Source organism: Trachemys scripta, chromosome 2 (assembly GCF_013100865.1).
Source record: "Trachemys scripta elegans isolate TJP31775 chromosome 2, CAS_Tse_1.0, whole genome shotgun sequence".
NCBI classification, from domain to species: Eukaryota; Metazoa; Chordata; order Testudines; family Emydidae; genus Trachemys; species Trachemys scripta.
Window position 1 is genome coordinate 164449749 of NC_048299.1, and position 23300 is coordinate 164473048.

General features: G+C 52.3%; 1 protein-coding gene across 5 annotated transcripts in view; it reads left to right on the forward strand.

Moving 5' to 3' along the window:
* The first annotated feature begins 373 nt into the window (after nucleotides 1–373).
* SLC43A3 (solute carrier family 43 member 3) overlaps nucleotides 374–23300 on the forward strand; it is a 55974-nt gene continuing 33047 nt past the window's right edge. For 2 of the 5 annotated variants that reach the window (XM_034762198.1, XM_034762199.1), the window contains exon 1: nucleotides 16565–16749. In XM_034762198.1, coding sequence (XP_034618089.1) covers nucleotides 16709–16749 — 41 coding nt within the window. In that variant the 5' untranslated portion in view covers nucleotides 16565–16708. Of the gene's footprint in view, nucleotides 500–12643; nucleotides 12775–16564; nucleotides 16750–20680; nucleotides 20844–23300 lie in introns of those variants that run through there. The other 3 variants (XM_034762202.1, XM_034762203.1, XM_034762200.1) reach the window with 3 other exon arrangements.

Consider the following 23300-nt stretch of genomic DNA (forward strand, 5'->3'; position numbering starts at 1 on the left):
ACCCCCTGCCCCAGCCTAGAGCCTGCACCCCCTCACCCCATCCCACACCCCAACCCCCTGCCCCAATCAAGGTGCCTCACTTTATTTTCATTTACTTCTTATTACTTATAATATAGGAAGAGAATGAAGGACAAAAAGAATGAAAAACGGTGGGGGGATAAGAGAATATTCTTGTTCTTGGCTGGGTCCCCAGCCCCCCCCCCCATGAAGCTGCGCACAGGGCCCCACTAACTCTAAACCCGCCACTGCCTTCGCCCAGGACCCCCGCGTCCCCCCAGGATCGGACTCAGCCCCCGCCTTACCGCGTGGGGCACTGGCGATCCCGGGGCGCCCTCTGCTGGCCGGCCGGCCGAGCTGCCGCCCCCTTCCCCGCGGCGCCGGGGCCAGCTGGCCGGAGGAGACACCCGGGGGCCGGCCGGGCGGCTGCCCGTGTGGCCGCGCGGGACGGCAGCGGGGCGGTGATGGCAGGAGCCGCGGGGATCGCGGCGTGAGGCGGGCGGTGAGTGCTTGGCCCGGCCCGGAGCCCGCGAGCCGGAGCGCCCAGCCCGGGCTGGCCCCTACCGGGCTCTCCGGGCAGTGGGCACCGTGCGCCCCCCGGGGGAGCCCCGCGCCGCCGATCCACCGGGAGGGGCAGATCGGGGAGCGCACAGAGGCTGGGAGACAAAGGGGGCTTGGGGCAGCGTGTGGGTGTCGGGGAGGGAGCGGACTGGAGCACGTGGGGGAGGGAGCCTGGGCACCGGAGTGGGGCTTGGAGAAGGTCCTGGAAGTAAGGGGCTGCGGATGCTGGCGCAGGCAGCCCGATGGGGCAGGCTGGCATCACCCCCATCTGTTGCTTTGGTCCTGGCTGTGGTTGTGATTCTGGCCTGGTGGTGTGCTGGGAGTGGCACTGTAGGGGGGAAAGCCCATCCCAGACCGGCTGTGCCCTTCCTGCTGCAGGCAGGGACCGTGGGAATGGGCTGGACTGTATGTGGGGCCAGATCCCAGCTGGTGTCAATCATCTGTAGCTCTATGGGACTCAGTGGGCCAGATCCCAGCTGGTGTCAATCGTCCGTAGCTCCATGGGACTTTCAGAGATTTTTCGGTGTTCTCTAGCACACACAGATGTGAGGTCATCTCCCCTCTGTTTACCAAAGGTGCCGTGGGGAGAGCTCTCACCCCCTGCTTCCAGGCATGAACCAGGCTCTAAGGACTGGGGGGCAGGAGAGGACTTCCCTTGGGGGGCGGGGGAAGTGTGACACTTCTGGGGTAACCCAGGGGGTGCAGTGTGAATCAACTACGAGGGAGCCTTGTCCGTGCCCACTGTGGGAAACTGGCCCCAAACCACTGGCTAGTGGCCACTCCGGGCTCCGCAAGCCCTGCTCTTCCCTGCCGCAGGCTAACAATTTACACACCTCAGCCCTTGGGCTCCCTACGTGGGGCCTTGGGGCAGAGCAGACATATCCTATGGCTAAATCTATGGAGTCGTCAGTCCCCCCCAGCATATCTGTACACCCTCCAGCATCCCACTGAGTGCCCAGGCCCTTGACTTCTGGACACCGCAATGCACACGGATTCGCTGCCCCTGCGGAAGCAGGGCCCCCCGCGCACTAGCTTCTCCAGCACCAGCCATGTCTGCAGTAAAACCAATTAGGAGTTTATGTGACAGAGCTTAAGATAAAGCTTCAAATAGAAGTGAGCAGAAGGATCGGAAACATCTTATTGCAGATAAACCAAAAATAGAAAACACCAGCTAGAGCCCCTCCTTAGGAACAAGTTCCTGCCTTGCCTGCTAAGGTATTTCTCACCCAGTGGTCAGTCCATCTGGACAGCGTTTGGCCAGTCGAGAGCTGGGCTCCTTTCTGCATGAGACGCTCATGCAGGCGGGCAGTGCCCCTCCATAACGGATGCCATCTTGTGCCCTCCTTTCCCCTATTATACAGCTCCGGACCTTTTGTCTCTTTTCCCAACCAGGGCGTTTCCATTAACTTCAGCTCGTCCCTGCTTGGCCCACTAGTCAGGGTCCTTTTTCCTCGGCTCTTTTGAGCTTTGTAAAGGCCCGAGCCAGCCTCCGTCGAGGCTGTGAACACTTGGCTAGGCTGGAGCGAAAGATGGCAGTTCTCACTCTGAGTTAGGTCTGAGAACGCTCCCGCCCGTCTGGTGACCAGTTTCACGTCCAGCAGCTTTGGCCACAATATTCTACACGGGACCTGACTCGTAAGGCTACGTCTACACTCCAGCCTATGTTGGGAAAGCGTATGTCACTCAGGGGTGTGAATATGCCACCATCTGGCGCGACATAAGTTACACCAACAGATGTGCACAGCGCTGTGTCGGTGGGAGAGCTTCTGCCAATGCAGTTCCTGCCGCTTGCAGAGGTGGGTTTTTATGCCGACCGGAGAGCTCTCTCCCGTCGGCATAGAGCGTCTTCCCTAGATGCGCTGCAGCGGTGCATATAGACATACCCTTAGACTCTTTCCTGTATGTGCATCCCCCAATAACCATGACAACCAAAGAGTAGGTTTAGAACAAACATAAGGCAGCATTTTACACACAGCGCACAGGCAACCGGTGGAACTTGTTGCCAGGACATGCTGTAATGCCCAAAAGTATAGCGGGGTTCAGAAAAGGACTAGATAAGTTCATGGAAGATAGGGCCATCAGTGGCTATTAGCCAAGATGGTCAGGGACGTAACCCCACGCTCTGGGTGTTCCTAAACCTCTGACTGCTAGAAGCTGGGACTGGATGGCAGGGGATGGAATTGCCCTGTTCTGTTCATTCCCTCTGAAGCACCTGGGCACTGGGCACTGTCAGCGACAGGACACTGGACCATTGCTCTGACCCAGTCTGGCCATCCTTCCGTTCTTAACCAGTAGGTTCTTAGTTTTCGGCAGAGGCCACGCCCAGCCCCTTTCGGTGAAATATCAGGAAGGTGGCGCTCACAGGGGATGGGCATGTCGGGGCATATCTAAGCGAGTTCCTGGGTACACTCAGCTGTGTTTCCCCATCTGTTGCCAACCTGGGGCACTGGGATCGTGACAGGTTTGTGACTGTGGGGTCCTGGTGCCTTCCTGGGAAGCAGCTGTGTCTGGGCGGTGTTGGGGACTGGGCAAGATGGGGCTGGGGTCAGATCTAGCCTGGCTGTTGCTGTGTTCCCAAGTTCTGATGTGGCCTAAATCTCCATGTCCAGCCCCTTCCCTGCTCCTGGATGTGAAGAATTCCTCCCTGCTTTGCTCGTGGCTCAGAAGGATCCACAATGGCCCTGTGAAGAACAGCCATCCATATGTAGACAGGCGTGTGCACGTGTATGTGGCACTTCCCCACATGCCAGGCGGAATTGTCCCGCAAGTGGCGTCAATGCAAGCGGAGGGGGAGATCGGTGAGTGAGCAAGAACTGCAGCTCAACGGGGGTAGGGTTAGCTGCCATCGGCCCTGCTCCCAGATGGGAACCCACGGTAGAAAGGCAGCGAGGGACTGATGCCCCAGAATTAACTCACAGCCACCGAGGAGGAGATTCTGATCTGTTATCCAGGGCTGTAAATCTGGAGGGGCCCCATGGGAAGCCCCCCCCCAAAAATACACTGGGATAAGTGAGAGCTGTGCCCGAGGAGCTCCATGCACCTGGTTCACCATTTCTTGCCCCTCACCTTGTCGTTACACCAGTGCAGGATGGGATGGAAAGCCAACTGGTAGCAGTTTGCACCGCCCCTGCATTGGTGTGAATTTCCACCTACCTTGCAAGGCTGTGGATTCGCCAGTGTGAATTTCCACCCAGTTCACGCTCATCTTGCACCGGTGTGAACATCCACCCCGTTTGTGTTGGTGTCGATTTCTCCGCCTTTGTGTCCTCGCTCAGTCAGTGTGTATTTCCACCCACCTGGTAATCACTTTGCAGTGGTGTGGATTCCCTGGCATGAGTTTCCACCCAGTCTCCACCCACCTTGCACCTGGGTGAGTTTCCACTCAAAGTCCCATTTATTAACAAAGCATCTTAGCAGCTAGCCCTGACGCTCAACAAGCAAAATTCACATGTGAGAATCCTCACGCTCTGAGATGCAAAAGCACCGATTCCACCTTCTTAATTGCACCGACACTCTAAAAACAGCCCAGAAAAGCAACATGCCAGAATCAAATGAGGAATAATTGGCTCCTCTTGGAACCCCAGAGAAACATTAATTTTTGCACCATTTGTTTAGTATTTTTGCCACTCACCCAGCTAACAGGGCAACTGAATGAGCCAAAACCTTATCTGAATGGTTCAGAGGTGACTTGATCACATTCTATAAGTACCTGGCCATCCTGCTTCATGCGGTGAGCTCTGCCCAGCAAGTCCCACAGAGACAGGCATCCTGGTCAGAGATCTTCTGCCCTCCTCAGAGATCAGTGCTTCTGAGCATGTATGGTGCAGGGACCTTTGCAAACCAAATAAGGGTCTGCGGCGGGTGCCCAGTATTTCAAGGCCTTGGGTTAGCAGAGAGAAGTAAAGGTCAAGCTAGAGCAGTGGTTCTCAGACTTTTGTACTGGTGAGCCCTTTCACATAGGAAGCCTCTGAGTGCGGCCCACCCCCCTTATAAATTAAAAACACTTTTAAATATATTTAACACCATTGTAAACGCTGCAGGCAAAGCAGGGTTTAGGCTGACAGCTTGCATGTACTAGCAACTCCCTGAGGGGTCCTGACCCCCACTTGGAGAACCCCTGAGCTAGAGTTCAGCCTGGCCAGCATGAGGCCCTCCCCAGCTAAGCTGTTGAATCCATTTAAGTTTTTTCCCCTTTGTCTGTCAGAGGTGAGAGCTGCTGGCCTGCACTTCATATTTTGTTCTCCAGCTCCAGGCTTTTGCACAGAGAGGTGATCTGCTTCATAGAATGTCAGGGTTGGAAGGGACCTCAGGAGGTCATCTAGGTCCAACCCGCTGCTTAAAGCAGGGCCAATCCCCCATTATTAGTTTTTTTGTTTTTTGCCCCAGATCCCTAAATGGCCCCCTCAAGGATTGAACTCACAACCCTGGGTTTAAGCAGGCCAATGCTCAAACCACTGAGCTAGCTTAGCTGCTGATTACTAGTATGTCCCTGACCCTTGGGGTTCCCACTGTTGTGCCAGATCCTTCATTTTTATGGGTCTGTTTCAGCTAGTCCTTTAAGGACCCGTTTATTGCTTCCCACCCGGCTGTGTGACCCCCCCCCCCCCCTTGCTCTGCCCCAGGAACAGTTGTTCCACCTTTTTGCACCCAGTAGGGAGCGGTCCCTAGATAAGTGAGTCACTGCCATGCCCGGCATTCATAAAAATATTTAAAACAATTCCCACTTTGTCACAGCTGCCGGCTCCCCTTCTGGCCTTGCAATCGATGAACTGTTGCATAACAAGTATTTGCCTTTTTGAGCCAATGAGGCAAAAGGACCAAGATTGGAGAGAGCCGTTTAATTCTCAAATAACTCTGAAAGCGACAAAATAGGAAATGGTGGAGCAAATCTGCCCAGACCCACAGGCCCCAACACGCTGATGTCTCTCGCTCCTGGAAGAGAATCCTGTGAACGTTTCCTGCTATACCAAGGTGGCAGGGGCCTAGATCTTCTTTGGCAGTGACAGTCGTGCTTTATGCCAGCTGATCAGTGGAGATCTAGCCAGCAAAGAGATTATAATGAGACTTTGTTTGGTACCATGAGCACTGTTCATTAATTCGATTGGATAAACTGGTATGTTTCACGAGTGCTTGTTGGAACCTTAATCGTTCTTGTCATTCTGGGGTGGGGTGGTGGCTATATGCTTGCAAAGAAAGTCTATCCATGAGACTCATGTTGATCAGCTTCAAATAGCCAAAGATGCTCCTCAGATTTCCTGGTCTGTTGTTGTTATTATTCCTATTTATTGTAAGCCTTTTCAGCTACCGGGTTCTTAGTTATTCATTTCCACTCAGCAGTCTCATAGCACTGGTGTCAATTTTCACTCGTGTGAACGTCCATCCACTTTGCACTTGCTTTTCACCGGCATAAATGGCCACACGAGGTTGCATTAGTGCTTAACAGTCTGATGAGCAGCAGAGAATATTGTCTTTGGGGCATTTGAATTCATTACCGTAATATAGCTTCTTGAGAGGAAACGGTGGGGTGGTGGGAGCTTTTTGAGAGGAAACGGTGGGGTGGTGGGAGCTTCTTGAGAGGAAACGGTGAGGTGGTGAGACCTTCTGCTAGTGGTATTGGGTTTGCACGTTGTGTGATGTAGCTAATACCTTGTGTTTACATGGGCGGTATGATCAAAAAGATAATAAAACATTTCTTGTACAAAATAATGTATTCCTGCTCTTTATCAGAAGCTTCTCTGACAAGCTGTGTGGTATTTTCTAAAGAGCCAAATTCTCTTGCATGAGAAACGTATCGATCGAGTTATTTTGTCACATTAAAAGAGCACTGAGGTTGCAGTGTCAAGCACTGCCAAGTTAGGAAATGCCAGAGTTCAGGATGCCAGAGCGATCTAAATTCACCCCTCTTGTGTATTACGATCAGGCCTTTAATTACATGATCCCAGAGTTTTTTCACAGGGCCCCTGCCTCATTCAGCGCACAAGATGGATGGGGCTTGTTCAATATTTCTTTGTATCCTCATTGTTCGGTGCATGACCCCCGGGTCTGATTGACTGCCCTCTATTCAAACCCGGTTCTGAAGACAGCATTTTTAATTTCCTTGTGGGCGTTTCTATGGTGCCTGTCACTGTAGCATTGGAGAGCTTCACAATCACTAGTGACCCCATCTTCACTGTCCCTGTGGGAGGCGAGGGTGTGGGCATATCCCCACTTTGCAGGTGGGGCGCTGAGGCACGGAGATCCAAGCCAAAATTGTCACCCATCCGTCGCCCCTAATTGTGGGTGCCCAGTTTGAGACGCCTGGCCCTGACTTCCCCACGCGGGATAGCCACTTTGTGTGTTCCGAGGGCAGCCCCCATTGATGTCCGGTGCAGCTGGGAGAGCTCAGTTTGGCTTACGAGACAGGGCTAGAATCCAGTTCTCCAGGGTGGCATTGAGCTGCCTTGGCTACGAGACCTTCCCTTCTCTCCCCCCCCCCACCGATCCCCTGACTCTTGCGCAACACACCTTCCAACTTCTGCAACAAAAGAGGCACGGGCCTTGCAGACAACAGCCCCCTTCCCTGCACAGCCCTGATTCGTCACCAGGGTCCTGTGGGGAAAAAAACAGCACGTGATCATGTCATTAAGGGAACACCTACCCTCTGTCCCCCTGCAAGGTCCGCCCTGGCTCGCCCCCATCACCCACTTTTTCCGTTCCTGCTGTCGTCTCTGGTGGAAATCCGGGGAGCAGGCTGGCCTCCCCCGCTGCAGATTCATCCTCTCTTCTTTTGGTTCAGCCATTGCCCGGGCTGAACAGTTCCACTGAATCTGCCTGCCTTTGTCTCAGCCCCTGCACTCCTGCCTCCGCCGCTCTCTCTGCCCAGAGTGGGGCCCATTTCTTCCAAGAGAACGCTGATGAAAGACCACGTGAGCTTTTCCTTCCCCTCGGCTTGCCTTCCCTTCCCCCTCCAACTCCATCCTCCTTCTCCCCTGGCATAAGTTTCTCCCCTGCTCTCCTCCTCTAACCCCCTCCACTTGCCCAATGACCCCATCCCCTCTCCTGATCGCCCTCACCCCCACTCCCATCCCCTCCCTTCTCCTCTGGCTCTTCCCCCCCCCCCCAAACATGCTCTAGTCCAGGGGTTCACAACACATTTTTGGTGGCCTCAAAGTGAAGCCACACACTCTTGCTGGTGGCCGCTCTGACAAATTTTTCCTAAAATACTTAATTAACTTTAGGAAAAACAAAGAAAAATGCACATATCCGTGTCCAAATCATTATAATGTATTTATGGAGGGTTGTTTTTGTTGCAAACTCAATAATAAAAATAAATTACAGTTGTATTTTGGTGCCCGGGCTCCTGCTTCCTCCTCCGGCCTCCCAGACTCCACTGCTTCCTCCGCCCACTCCATTGTCCCAAGCTCCCTTTGACGGCCTCAGACCCCAGGCTCAACCCGCTCCTTGCCTCTCAAGTCAGGCTGGCCCTGTGGAAACCCCGCTGCCCTGGTCTGAAGCCCAGAGCCAGTGCCCCACAGCTGGAGCTGAGGGAGAGAGGGGGGCTGAAGCCCGGAGCCCTGCCATGCCAGGGGGCTGAAGTCCAGAGCCCACCGCCAGAGCCCCATGGCTGAAGCTGGGCGAGGGGGGCTGAAGCCTGCACCTGGAGCCTCATGGCTAAAGATGGGGATGGGGGGGCTGAAGCCCTCCCAAGGAACCCCTGGGTGCTGCAGGGAGGGGCTGCTGCTTCCCCCCTCCCCCGTCTCTGCTCAGGAGGCTGTCATGGCAAGGAAACCCCCTGGTGGCCGCATTTGAGAAATGCTGCCATCTCAGAAACCCCACCCTTGACCCCGCTGGCCTCTACAGCTACTGCCCCATCTCCCTTCCCGCTGTCATTGAACGCGCTGTCTACAGTCGCTTTCTGGAGCTCCTCTCCTCCAGTTCCATCCCAGAACCCCTTCCATTTCTCTTCCGCCTCTTGCACTCCATTGAAACCGTCTCTCCTGAGCTCTTCCTAGACGCAGCTCAGAACCATCCTCCTTAACCTGGCCGGGAGAACTGCAGGGGCGGTGCTTGCAGAGAGGGGCAGCGCGCGGAGCCATGTGCCCCCTGCCCCCCCAGGGCGCATTGGCCCCTTCTGGGAGCACTGTGGGGCTGGGGTAGGCAGGGAGCCCACCTTAGCCTTGCTGTGCCTGCTGCCAGCTGGGAGCTGCTGGAGGCCGTACCCCAACCCCCATCCCTGAGCCCCCTCCCAGAGCCAGCACCCCAAACCCCCTCCTGTCCCCCAGTCCTGAGCCCTCTCACAGAGCCAGCATCCCAAACCCCCTCCTGCCCCCCAGTCCTGAGCCCCCTCCCAGAGCCAGCACCCCAAACCCCCTCCTACACCCCAAACCCCACCCTGAGCCCCCTCCCATAGCCAGCACCCTAAACCCCCTTCTGTCCCCAAACCCCACCCTGAGCCCCCTCCCAGAGCCAGCACCCCAAACCCCCTTCTGTCCCCAAACCCCACCCTGAGCCCTCTCCCAGAGCCAGCACTCCATACCCCCTGCACCCCAACACTCTGCCCCAGCCCAGAGCCCCCTCCTGTACCTAAACTCCCTTCTAGAGCTTGCACCCCTCACCCGTACCTTCACCCCAACCCCCTGGCCTAGGCTCAGCCCAGAGCCCCCTCCCACACTGCAAACCCCTCGGCCCCAGCCCAGAGCCCGCATCCCCTCCCAAACCCCAATCCTATTCCCCAGCCTGGTGAAAGGGAGTGGGAGTGGGGGAGAGCGAGAAACGGAGTGGGGAGGATGGAGTGGCGGGGCTTTGGGGAAGGGGTGGGGTAGATCCTGCGTCACCCTTAGATTCAAAAAGTGAGCTTGGTCGTAAAAAGGTTGGAGACCACTGGTTTATGTGGACCTGCCACACAAGGGGGGTAAGCTGAGTGGGTTTTACAGCTATTGGCTGACAGCAGGGGAATGGTGGGAGTGTCCTCTACTAGTCACAGACCCTTCTACCCCTGTCTCCCCAGCTTTTCTTCATCCCCTTCTGCTCCTAGCCCGATCTCAGGCTCCTGCCTCAAGCCCCTCCCTGCTGCTATCTCCAGTGACCCCTGCTACTCTGGCCACCCCACCCAATCCCCCGCAGCTGCTGCCCTATCTCCTCCTCCTCAAGCCCCGACACATTGCACACAGTCGCACACGCACACATTGTGTGCACTGATAGAGCTATGCAATTGCACACACACCGCCTAAGGACTCTGCTCTCCCCCCGTGCCCTGTTGGTTTCGAAGGCCTTGCTGGATCCACTCCCAGTTTGGCTCATGCTAGCTGGGCCGGGACGTGGGTAGCCTGTGGTAGTGGGGGCTGCCGGGGCCAGGCCTGGTCAAAACCCTAAAGTCAGAGTCATGAATGGGGTTCGGCTGCCGGGACAGCGATGGTCTCAAGCCAAAGGCAGGAAACCACAGGTCAGAGTCAGGAGCTAGGGTTACCATATTTAAAAAATAAAAAAAGAGGACACTCCATGGGGCCCCGGCCCCGCCCCTTTCCCACCCCTGGCCCCGCCCATTCCCTGCCCCAACTCCGCCCATCCCCCACCCCAACTCCATCCATTCCCTGCCCATTCCCTAAAGTCCCTGCCCTAACTCCCCCTCCTCCCTCCCAGCCACACGAAAAGGGCTGCCCAAGCGCTACTGGCTTCACGGTTTGCCGGGCAGCCTCCAGACCCTGCGCCCCCGGCCGGCGCTTCCCCAGCACAGCTGGAGCCCGGGAGGGGAAGCGCCCAGCCAGGGGCGCAGGGTCTGGAGCCTGCCCGGCAAACCCGTGAAGCCGGTAGCGCTCGGGCTTTGGGCAGCCCCTATTCCTCCGGACCCGGCGTCCCTGGCCGGGCACTTCCCCTCCCCGGCTCCAGCTGCTCTGCTCCTCCCCTGACTCTTCGGCTCTGTTTAAGAGCCGAGCTGCCCGAGCGCTACCGGCTTCGGCAGCTCCCGTGCCTCCGGACCCTGCACCGCCGGAGCAGAGCAGCTGGAGCCCGGGAAGGAGAAGTGCCCAGCTGGTGACTGGGGTCCGGAGGCAAGGGGGCTGCCCGAAGCCGGTAGCGCTGGCTCAGGCAGCTTGGCTCTTAAACAGAGCCGAAGTCTGAGAGGGGAGGAGCAGAGCAGCCGCGGGAGAGGAAGTGCCCGGCTGGCATTTTCCCGGACATGTTCGGCTTTTTGGCAATTCCCCCCGGACGGGGGTTTGATTGCTGAAAAGCCAGACAAGTCCGGGAAAAAACGGACGTATGGTAACCCTACAGGGGCTGAGTATTGTGGCAGGACTAAGGCAGAAGCACCTACACCACTCAGACAACTCCGGGGACTGGCTTCCTGGTTTATATGGGTAGTGCCGGCCAATCAGAGCATCACAGAGAGCTGTCACTCATGCCCGTTAGGGCAGAACTTCCTGCAGGGCTTAGTCTCTCCCTATGTCTTGGGGCTGTCCTGTCTGACCCCCTGGTGGTAACGAGGAAGCAACACCTGCCTTGACCCCCCCTGCAGACTCCAGTTCTAAGCCCCTCAGGCCTTACAGTGGCTCTATCTTTCCTGCCCTTATCAGTCCCCTGCAGGCCTCCTGCTTGGTTTGATCACTTCCCTCCTGTCCCACTGGCAGTGCAGCCCTGTGCAGGGCCCCCAGGCCACCGCTCAGCCCTGGTAACCTGCAGCAGCCCCACAGGGCCTGCTCCGTGCCAGGCAGCAGGCAAAGCTCCCTGACGCTATCAGGGCAGTGTAGGGCGAGAACTCACCCTGCCCTGATTCTGGGGTCCCCCAGCCTTTCCCCCTCGCTGCTGGGTTTTAACACCTAGGTGCTTTCCAGGGGCCTCACACCCTCCTGGCCTGACACGGTCCCAGGGAAGCGGCCCTGCATTGCACCAGCTGGGATCTAACCACTCTCTGTTGAATCCCTGGCTCGTGGGTTCCTGCCTTCCCCACTATCCTCATGGTTCCAGCCAGCTCCTCTCCCTGTGAGAAGCCCACCCAGGGCAGTGTCTCCTCTGGCTCGAGTCCCTTCTCTCTGGATCAGGCCTTGTCTCCATGGGGAAATTAAGCAGCATAAACTGTTCCAGAGTAGCTCCCTCTGTGTGGACTCCCCAGTTCAGAATAAAATAGACTTTGTTGAGGAAGAGGAGTAATTAATCCAGAATATTGATTCTGCAACAGAGAGTCCACAGGGGGCGCTATTCTGGAATGGTTTATCCTGCTTGGGCAATTTCCCCCTTTAGCCAGTCCTAAATGGCACAGGGACTGCTTGAGCTGACCATGTTTGCCTGGTTGGAGAGCAGACAGCTCTCCGAGAGGAGAGTTTGGGCTAGTGGTTAGATCCGGGATCTCAGTGCTCTCTGGGATCTGCCGCTGACTTGCTGGCTGTTGTATGAGCATAGCTTTGCCTATACACCACGGAGGGGGAGGCTAAATACGGTAATGTCGGCACAGATGTCTAGGTGGAAGTGGCTAGAGAAGAAATGGGGGCGCTGCTACCCCAGAGAGCAAGCTCTGTGTGAGAGATGCAGGCGGAGGTGGGGAGCTGGGCTCTTGACCCCCTAGAGGTGGGGGGATCTCTGCGTGAGAGCCGGCTGATGGACGAGGCTCCAGGACTTGGAGCACTAGAGAATTGAGAGCGCTCTCTGCATGAGACCCGTAGTGCAATGACCCAGAAACATGAAACCCTAGAGCAAGGGAGATGCATGTGGTGCCCAGACATCAAAGGGCTAATTGATAAACGAGGCATCCCAGCCAACAGCGCTGCTCTGGGCTCACAGCCCAGACAACAGCCGCTTGTTCCTACGATGTCACGCATGGAATTGAAAGAGAGTCTCAGCTGGTGTCAATTGTCCTCAGTGATCCCAATGGAGCTACTGCTGATTGACACCAGATGGGATCTGTCCCATTGACTCCAAAGGAGCTACGGCCAATTGACACCAGTTGGGGATCTGGCCCTTTGGCTTCAGTGGAGCTACGGCTGATTGACACCAGCTGGGAATTGGGCCCCACTGAGGATAAGAACTGAATCTGTATAAAATAAAGTTGGAAAGTGTGTTACACTTTGATTCCTGTGAATAATCTTGCAGGCTCTAGCCTGGGACTTGTTCCATTCCCTGTAGTGCCCCGGATGACCAATGGGACCTTGGCGCATCGCTTGGCTTCTCCGTGCCTCAGTTCCCCCTCTGTGCAAGGGGGATCACAGCCCTGCCTCCCAGGGGTGTTGGAAGGATCAGTTCATGAGAACGGTGAGGTGCTCAGATGCTATGGTAAGGGAGGCGGTGTAAGTCCCAGAGAGATTGAGTATACCAGTGCTTTGGTATTATTATGGTCACACACACACACACACACACACAGAGACTCCTGCCTGCCTGCCCACCTGCCCCCTCTATTTGTTAATGACTCTTTGGAAGGGGCAGGTTAATTTTTGTGGGTGATTCTCTTTTGGGGTTGTGACAAGTTGTAAAAAGAAAAAAAAATGTGACCAATTTTCCCAGAGTGAGTAAGAGTTAGCTGGTATAATCTCTTGACCCCCGCTACCACCAGCCTGTCAGACACTCCTCTAGCCCTCCACAAGGAATTCTGTCCCCATCACGACGTCTGCATAACCAGCTTAGGTTGGGATTGGGGAAGATGAAGGATTTGAGAAATAACTTCAGCCTTAACTGTGGAGGGATTAATGTCTCTCTCTCTATCTATCTATCTGATTCCCACCCCCATAGTTCTGGCTGTGTGTTGTTAGTGGGTCAGTGGGCTTCTCCCTGTCAATCCGTTTCAGAGCCCAGCCGTTCAGTGCTCCTCCGGGATGAGCCTGGCTGTCCATCCAGCCTGTCACTGTATGGACCTTGCATCCTTTCCCCAGACTGGCTCCACAAAGAGCTCAGAGCACAGGAGGCGGGAGGAATTTGGCTGCGAGGGAAGAAGACTGAAATCCTTGGTCTGGGATCAGGAGTGTGTGTGTGGGGGGGGAGGGGCGGGAGGGCAGGTGGGATGGCTGGTGGCAGTAAGGTCCTGGCTGGGTGTTCGGGCTCTGCAGATTCCCAAGTGCCTGGCTAGGGAGCTCTGGACCTTTCTAGTGATGATTCATGGAATAACGTGTGTGGGAAGGGATCAGGCCAGGAGACAGCAGTATTCGAGCTGATGGGACAAACATCACAATAAAGACAATGGGTTTCAAGAAGGCAGACTTTAGCAAACTCAGGGAGTTGGTAGGTAACATCCCATGGGAAGCAAGAGCAAACTATCCCACTGCATAGGAAAGATAGGAAGTATGGCAAGAGACCACCCTGGCTTAACCAGGAGATCTTCAATGATCTACAACTCAAAAAAGAGTCCTACAAAAAGTGGAAACTTGGTCAAATTACAAGGGATGAATATAAACAAATAACACAAGTCTGTAGGGACAAAATTAGAAAAGCCAAGGCATAAAACGAGATCAAACTAGCTAGGGACATAAAAGGAAACAAGAAAACAGTCTACAAATACAAGCAAGAGGAAGACCAAGGACAGAGTAGGCCCGTTACTCAATGAGGGGGAAAGACAAGTAACAGAAAATGTGGAAATAGCAGAGGTTCTTAATGACTTCTTTGTTTCGGTTTTCACCAAGAAGGTTGGTGGTGATTGGACATCTAAAATAGTGAATGCCAGTGAAAATGAGGTAAGATCAGAGTCTAAAATAGGGAAAGAACAAATCAAAAATTACTTAGACAAGTTAGATGTCTTCAAATCACCAGGGCCTGATGAAATGCATCCTAGAATACTCAAGGAGCTGACTGAGGAGATATCTGAACTATTAGCAATTATCTTTGAAAAGTCATGGAAGACGGGAGACATTCCAGAAGACTGGAAAAGGGCAAATATAGTACCCATCTATAAAAAGGAAATAAGGACAACCCGGGGAATTACAGACCAGTCAGTTTAACTTCTGTACCCAGAAAGATAATGGAGCAAATAATTAAGCAGTCAATTTGCAAACACCTAGAAGATAATAAAGTGATAAATAACAGTCAGCATGGATTTGTCAAGAACAAATTGTATCAAACCAACCTAATAGCTTTCTTTGACAGGGTAACAAGCCTTGTGGATGGGGGGGGGGAAGCGGTAGACATGATATATCTTGACTTTAGTAAGGCTTTTGATATAAACAAACTAGGGAAATACAACCTAGATGGAGCTACTATAAGGTGGGTGCATAACTGGCTGGAAAATCATTCCCAGAGTAGTTATCAGTGGTTCACAGTCATGCTGGAAGGGCATAACGAGAGAGTCCTGCAGGGATTGGTTCTGGGTCCGGTTCTGTTCAATATCTTCATCAATGATTTAGATAATGGCATAGAGAGTATACTTATAAAGTTTGCGGACGATACCAAGCTGGGAGGGGTTGCAAGTGCTTTGGAAGATAGGATTAAAATTCAAAATGATCTGGACAAACTGGAGAATTGGTCTGAAGTAAATAGGATGAAATTCAATAAGGACAAATGCAAAGTACTCCACTTAACAAGGAACAATCAGTTGCACACATACAAAATGGGAAATGATTGCCTAGGAAGGAGTACTGTGGAAAGGGATCTGGGGGTCATAGTGGATCACAACTAAATATGAGTCAACAGTGTAACACTGTTGCAAAAAAAGGAAACATCATTCTGGGATGTATTAGCAGGAGTGTTGTAAGCAAATCACGAGAAGTAATTCTTCCGCTCTACTCCATGCTGATTAGGCCTCAACTGGAGTATTGTGTCCAATTCTGGGCACCATATTTCAGGAAAGATGTGGACAAATTGGAGAAAGTTCAGAGAAGAGCAACAAAAATGATTAAAGGTCTAGAAAACATGAAGGAAGGTTGAAAAAATTGGGTTTGTTTAGTCTGGAGAAGAGAAGACTGAGGGGGGAGATGATACCAGTTTTCAAGTACATAAAAGGTTGTTACAAGGAGGAGGGAGAAAAATTGTTCTTCTTAACCTCTGAGGATAGGACTAGAAGCAATGGGTTTAAATTGCAACAAGGGCGGTTTAGGTTGGACAGTAGGAAAAACTTCCTAACTGTCAGGGTGGTTAAGCACTGGAATAAATTGCCTAGGGAGGTGGTGGAATCTCCATCATTGGGGATTTTGAAGAGCAGGGTAGACAAACACCTGTCAGGGACGGTCTTGATAATATTTAGTCCTGCCTTGAGTGCAGGGGACTGGACTAGATGACCTCTTGAGGTCCCTTCCAGTTCTGTGATTCTATGAAACCATCCCTTATATCCCAACCAATATCAGATGAGTTACCCCCAGGATCAACTTGGCTTGGGAATTTCCCTCTGAAGGAGGGAAAATGATGCCATGTGACTCAATCACATCCTTCATTGTAGCCAAATCCATTACCTCAGAGCCCATGGGGTATATCTGGGCTGCAGCTGGGAGCAAACCTCCCAGCCCAAGTCAGGCGTGCTAAAGCAAGCCGCACGGATGATGTGGCACAGGCTTGCTGGATGAGCTCAGACCCTTAAAGGGGCTTGAGTCAATGCTCCCTTTCCAAGCATAATGCCACCATCTCACTGCACTTTACAAAGCAGGTCAGTAGCATTATTCCTATTGTACAGCTGGGGAAACTGAGGCACACAGCAAGAGGAAGTGACTCGCCCAGGGGCAGAACTATGAGCAGAGCCCCAGTCTTCTGAATCCTAGCCCAGCTCCCCACCCACTAGGCCATACTGCCACCTTTATTGCTAGTCTCTTTCTTCCTCCATAAACTTACCTCCTCACGCCCCTAATCTCTCTCATACCCTGGGTCAAAATTACTTTCACCCAGCGGCTGGAAGAAGCTGCTGTCACCCCAGCATCCAGCCGGTGCCTCCATGTACCCTGCTGAGTTGTCTAAAAATAGAGGGGACTGGCCCATGAGAAATAGAAGGCGTGAGGCTCCAGCCGTCTCGAAAGCTTGCGAGTTCTTGGCAGGAGTTCACGTTCGGCAGCTCCCAGCATCCCTGGGGATATAACTGTTTGGACATTTCAACTCCCTGAGATAAGGAGCCCTCGTTGAGGGTTGTTAATGGACAGAAATAACCATGTGCTAAGGTCCAAAGTCTTGCCTAGGATTTCGGCTTTCCCCTGCGGGAGGCCCCTAGTGGGGCGTGGGGCCGGGCACAGACCAGCAGCAGTGACCTGCGGGGAGAAGGGGATGGCTAGCTCATCCCGACCCGATGGGGAGCAGCGCAGTGCTGTGGAGTAGAAGTTGGCTTTGGTAAGTGCCAGCTGCCACACGCAATGGGAGTGTGGGGGGGTGTCTCATCTGAGAGGCTTGGAGCCTGGGAGAATCTGCTGGGGTGCAAGTTCTAGAGGCCGAGCTGTACAGGAGCCATAGTGAGGGGCACAGCCTGGAAATGGAGCGAGGTGTGTGGGGACAGGCAGGGAGATTGTCACACTACCTAGCTCATCTTTAGTGCTTTCCATCTGTAGACCTCAAAGTGCCTTCCAATGGTCACTATCATTATCCCTGCAGGTGGGGAAACTGAGGCACGGGAAGGGAGAGAGGCACAGTGACAGACGGCCCAGGTCATGGGTGGGTGGCTGGAGGGGTGTGTATGGGAATGGATGGATGGAGGGGTGGCTGGAGAGGTGTATATGGGGATGGAAGGATGGCTGGCTGGAGAGGTGTGGGGGGGATGGATGGAAGGATGGCTGGCTGGAGAGGTGTGGGGGGGATGGATGGAAGGATGGGTGGATAGAGGGGTGTTTATGGGGATGGGTGGGTGGATGGATGGGTGTGTACGGGGATGGAGGAGTGTGTATGGGATGGATGAGTGGCTGGAGGGGTGTGTATGGGGATGGATGGATGGGTGGCTGGAGTGGTGTGTATGGGGATGGATGGGCGGTGGAGGGGTGTGTATGGGGATGGATAGATGGCTGAATGGACGGCTGTATATGGGTAGCTTGTGGGGTGTGTATGGGGCTGGAGGGGTGGGGGGCTGGAGAGGTGTATATAGGGATGGATGGGTGGATGGAGGGAATGTGTATTGGGATGGTTGGATGGGTGGCTGGAGGACTGTGTATTGGGATGGATGGGTAGCTGGAGGGGCGTGTGTGGGGATGGAATAATAGGTGGAAGGAGGGGTGTATTGCGGATGGATGGACAGGTGGAGGGCTGTGTGTGTGGATGGAAGAATGGGTGGCTGGAGGGGTGTGTTGGGGAATGGAAGGATGGGTGGCTGGATTGGGTTTCTTGAGTATATGTAGTTTCTTTTGGTAACTCTCAGTGGGGTCAGAGGGTAATGGCCTGTAGAATGTGGTGTTAGAGAGCTGCCTAGCAGCCTCTCGTTCATATGGCGACCTATTCATGCACGTCGGCGGAAACACTCTATGTAGAAGTCCAGTCTGTTGTTTCGACCTTCAGGAGGAGTCCCCGCAGAATCCTTCCTTTTGTAGTGTTGGTAGGGAGGTTTCTGTGGATTAGTGTGCTGTTCAGAGGTGTGTTGGAAATATTCCTTGAGTCGGAGATGTTGAAAGTAGGATTCCAGGTCACCGCAGAACTGAATCATGTTCGTGGGGATGGAGGGGCAGAAGGAGAGGCACCAAGATAGGACAGACTCTTCTGCTGGGCTAAGAGTATAGCTGGAAAGATTAACAATATTGTTGGGTGAGTTAAGGGAACCACTGTTGTGGCCCCTTGTGGCATGTAGTAGTTTAAATAGTTTAGCGTCCTTTTTCCTTTGTAGAGAAGCAAAGTGTGTATTGTAAATGGCTTGTCTAGTTTTTGTAAAGTCCAGCCACGAGGAAGTTTGTGTGGAAGGTTGGTTTTTTATGAGAATATCCAGTTTTGAGAGCTCATTCTTAATCTTTCCCTGTTTGCTGTATAGGATGTTGATCAGGTGGTTCCGCACTTTCTTTGAGAGTGTGTGGCACAATCTCTCAGCATAGTCTGTGTGGTATGTAGATTGTGATGGATTTTTTACCTTCAGTCCTTTTGGTACGATGTCCATCTGTTTGCATTTGGAAAGGAAGATGATGTCTGTCTGTATCTGTACGAGTTTTTTCATGAAGTTGATGGATTTCCACTTGATACGGCTAAATTCAGTGCCTTGCATGGTGACAGGTTTCAGAGTGGTAGCCGTGTTAGTCTGTATCAGCAAAAAAAATGAGGAGTCCTTGTGGCACCTTAGGGTATGTCTACACTACGAAATTAGGTCGATTTTATAGAAGTTGGCTTTTAGAAATCTATTTTATACAGTTGATTGCGTATGTCCACACTAAGCGCATTAAGTCGGCGGAGTGCGTTCTCACTACCATGGCTAGCATTGACTTACGGAGCGGTGCACTGGGGGTAGCTATCCCACAGTTCCCGCAGTCTCCGCCGCCCATTGGAATTCTGGGTTAATCTCCCAATGCCTGATGGGGCAAAAACATTGTCGCGGGTGGTTTTGGGTACATGTTGTCAGTCTCCCCTCCCTCCGTGAAAGCAACGGCAGACAATCGTTTCTCCCCAGACACCAGGGCGATTAGAAGAGCACAGCTAGGCGCGCTGCGCATCAGAGAGGCTTTGAAACCAGTTTAATGACTGGCCAGGCTTCGGTGTGACAGTTGTGTGTGTTTCTCCTTGATGCAAACCCGACCCCTTACTTGATTTTAATTCCCTGTAAGCCAACCCCCCTTCGAAATAAAGTAACTATTGTTTTCAAACCATGCATTCTGTATTTATTAATTAAAAATAAAATGAGATAATGGACAAGGTAGCCGGGGTGGGGTGGGGGAGGAGGGAAGGACAAGGCCACATTGCTTATTGTAGCCACACTAAAAATCAAACTGTTTGAATGACAGCCTTCTGTTGCTTGGACCATCCTCTGGAGTGGAGTGGTTGGGTGCCTGGAGCCTCCCCCCTCTCGCGTTCTTGGGCTTCTGGGTGAGGAGGCTATGGAACATGGGGAGGAGGATAGGCGGTTATACAGTGGATGCAGCGTGCTCTTGTTGGCTTTCCTGCAGCTCCAACAGATGCTTCATTATGTCTGTTATCACTACAAACATTTTTTTTCTCCTGCTGATAATAGCCCACCTTAATTGATTAGTTTTGTTATAGTTGGTATGGCAACACCCATTTTTTCATGTTCTCTGTATATATATCTTCCTATTGTATTTTCCAGTGCATGCATCCAATGAAGTGGGTTTTAGCCCACGAAAGCTTATGACCGAATAAATTTGTTAGTCTCTAAGGTGCCACAAGTACTCCTGTTCTTTTTGCTGATACATATTAACATGGCTACGACTCTGAAGAACAGGATTAGCATTTATTGTGGCATTTGAGGTTGATGGCTTTGGGCTGCCCTTCAGGGTTGGGCAATCTGGTCTCATGTGGTCAAGCACACCGCAGTGATAGCATGTAACCTGTTTATTCTTAAGGTGAGAATTCCTACCCTCTGGACAGCCAAGCTTGTGCTTGGGGCAGCAGATTCTAAGGGGAGGCATTTCGTCCAATCTTAGGGCGGTACGGCTGCCCTATTTTTTTTTTTTTTTTTGCTTTGCCACTCTGGCCGCCCTGCGCCCAGGGTTTTTTGTTTGTTTGTTTGTTTGTTTTTTTGCCTTGCCTCTGGGTCCGGCCGCCCTGTGCCTTGGGGGGTTGGGGTTTTTTTTTGCCTTGCCTCCGGGTCTAGCCGCCCTACGCCTGGGGGGTTGTGGGGTTTTTTTTTTGCTTTGTCTCTGGGTCCGGCCGCCCTGCACCTTGGGTTTTTGTTTTGTTTTGTTTTGTTTTTTGCTTTGCCTCCACCTGTGCCCTAGGTTTTTTGTTTTGCTTGGGGTGGCAAAAAAGTCAGAGCCGGCCCTGCCTCTGGGCCCCCATGAGCTCCTTTATAAGAGTCAGGGTCAGGTTTACTTTTAAACCCTTCCCTCCTTTTGAACTGGGGAGAATGGTGATTAATTTCCCCCTAATGTTTATACCCTTCCCGAGCTCTGTTTTGGGTGTGGGCATCTGCAAATTCCGCAGCCTGTAGGACTGACTCAGGGTCCCTATCACACACAGCTGCTCTTATATGGTCAGGCACAATGTCCAAGAACTATTCCAAAGTTATTAAATCCAGCTGTTTTTCAAAACTCCCATGCGCCTTTGCTCCCACAACCCACTTTTTAACAAAATCCATCAGCTTATGAGCACATTCTACAAATTTAACCCTGTAAGACTCAGGAGCGACCTTGAAGCTCCTTAACACAGAATTTTTAAACAGCACATAATCTAAGGTTTCTTGTTCCCTCAATTCATTGAATACTTCCCTGGCTTTTCCAGTCAATTTGGTCAGCAGGACAGGCATACGCTGCTCATCTGGGATCCCACGCAGAGCACATGGACGTTCAAAGGTAGATAAAAACTCCTCTGTGTCTTCAGTATCTTTGTAAATGGGACAGATCCTTTCCCACTTTCTTTCGTTATGGCGGGGATGTGGAGTACCAGGCGACGATGACTTTCTCTGCTCTTCCAATACTTGGAGCTGAAGTCTGGCCGTCTGCTGTTGCATCTTGTGAGTCTCCTTCTCTAATTCAGCGTTTTTTTGCTTTTCCAGTTTCTGCTCATGCTCAAGTTGCAGTTTATTTGCTGCCTTTTGCATTCGAATGGCTCCTGCAGCTTCTGTGGCCTCAGGAAAGGGCTGTGCTCCTGCCTCCTGATCACTGGCCATTAGCAGATCCCTCAGTTCTTGATTTGTAGCTTTCTTTTTAAAGCTTCTCCCCTTTTCTGAACACAAGTCTTCCAGGGCTTTTTTTGTCAAGGCCCTCATACGCTCTTTGCTCACCCATTGCAACTGCTCTTTAACCAGCCAAACGCTCAATACCAACATTCAAATTTGGACAGCGCGGGGTTCTGACCCAAAGCTTAATTGACCTGGTTCTGTGGATCCAAGCACGACTACGCCACTGTAACGATGCTGCCTCTGGCGGGACCCAACTGAGAGTACTAATTTAGGACAAATTCCTTAGAGCAGGGCAGTTACAGCCCAAGACTGGGGTTCCTTTGCACACCAAGGCAAACCAAACCAGCCAAACAGAGAAGACTTTGAGTACTTGTGGCACCTTAGAGACTAACAAATTTATTAGAGCATAAGCTTTCGTGGACTACAGCCCACTTCTTCGGATGCATACCGAAGACTTTGGTTTTACCCCACTGGCTAACCATAAGTCACACAAGCAATTCCCTTAGACACTCCAGTTTCTCAGTATCACCACCAGTGCCACTCGTTATGGGGATGAATGGTTATGAAAACCAATATCACGGTAAAAGAAAAAAGAGGTTCTCCCGATCCCAAAGGACCAAGCCCCAGACCCAGGTCAGTATTCAAGTTAGATCTTACCCACAAATCACGCGGTTGTCAGTCCTTTAGAATCTAAAATCTAAAGGTTTATTCATAAAAAGAAAGAAATATAAAGGAGAGTTAAAATTGGTTACATGGAATCAGTTACATACGGTAATGGCAAAGTTCTTGGTTCAGGCTTGTGGCAGTGATGGACTAAACTGCAGGTTCAAATCAAGTCTCTGGAACATCCCCAGCTGGGATGGGTCATCAGCCCTTTGTTCAGAGCTTCCGTTTGTAGCAAAGTCCCTCCAGAGGTCAGAAGCAGGACTGAAGACAAGATGGAGGAGCTGCAGCAGCCTTTTATAGTCTCTTGTCATGTGGCCTTTCTTTCTTTGTCCCAAAGACAAGCTCTCCAGCACATGCCATGAAAAAATCTTAGAGTTCTGTCCATAGGCATGTCCCTGCATGCCTTGCTGAGTCACAAGGTGTATCTGCCTTCTTTCAATGGGTCAGTTGTATAGCTGATGGTCTTTAATGGGCCATCAAGCAGGCTAGGCAGTGCTGATGTCAAACTGTCTGGGGTGTCACCCAGAAGCATAGCACAAGTTTGAAATACAGACACTATAGAGCCAATACTTATAACTTGAAATACAAAATTGATACACAGCATAATCATAACCAGCAAACCATAATCTTGTCTTAGACACCTTATTTGACCCCCTTTCTACAAGATTTGGTACCACTACAGGACCTTGGTTGCACCAACAATCTATACGGTCCCAGTTCACATCAATAACGTCACACTATGAAGTCCAGTTGCATTAATGAGAGACCTGCATGTACCATGTTAACCCCTGGAAGGCCCAAGAGGGTTTGTTGACTGCCCCCTACCCCTCCGAACCAGAATTGGCACCAATAACATTAGGCTCATCTGATCCGACTCCCGTGTCAATCATACGTGATCTCAGTGGAGAGCAGCAGCAGTAGATGCGACAGCTGGTCCAATCCTTTCCAGCCATGCTATCGTCCTGCCCTGGATGCACGAACCTAACATCCCATCCCATAGCCACCAGCCCAGGGCAGAGGGTCGAAGACCATCATCAGCCAATACACAAGAAGATGTGGGTAGTCATCCAAGAGGAGCCCTGGGGGTTATAGAAGAGTCTTGAAGGGAGTGGAGGAGCCCCACTGTATTTGGGTCAATGAGATTCTGCATCGACTTTCGGAAAGTTGGTGCTTGTCTTGCACTTCGATGCTTACCCAATGCCCCAAGCTGCTCAGACCCCCAGGGACTTTATATCCATGCTGAACTGGACCAAGGGATACTGGCAAATTCTCCTGACCCCAACATCACGGGGGAAAAAACAGCCTTTGCCACTCCTTTTCCAGTTTATAACCATGCCGTTCGGACTCCATGGGGCCGCAGCGACCTTCCAATAGCTAACGGACCAGCTGCTGCAACCTCATAGCCAGTACACAGCAGCGTATGTTGTTGATATCGTGATTTACAGGACCAGCTGGGAAGATC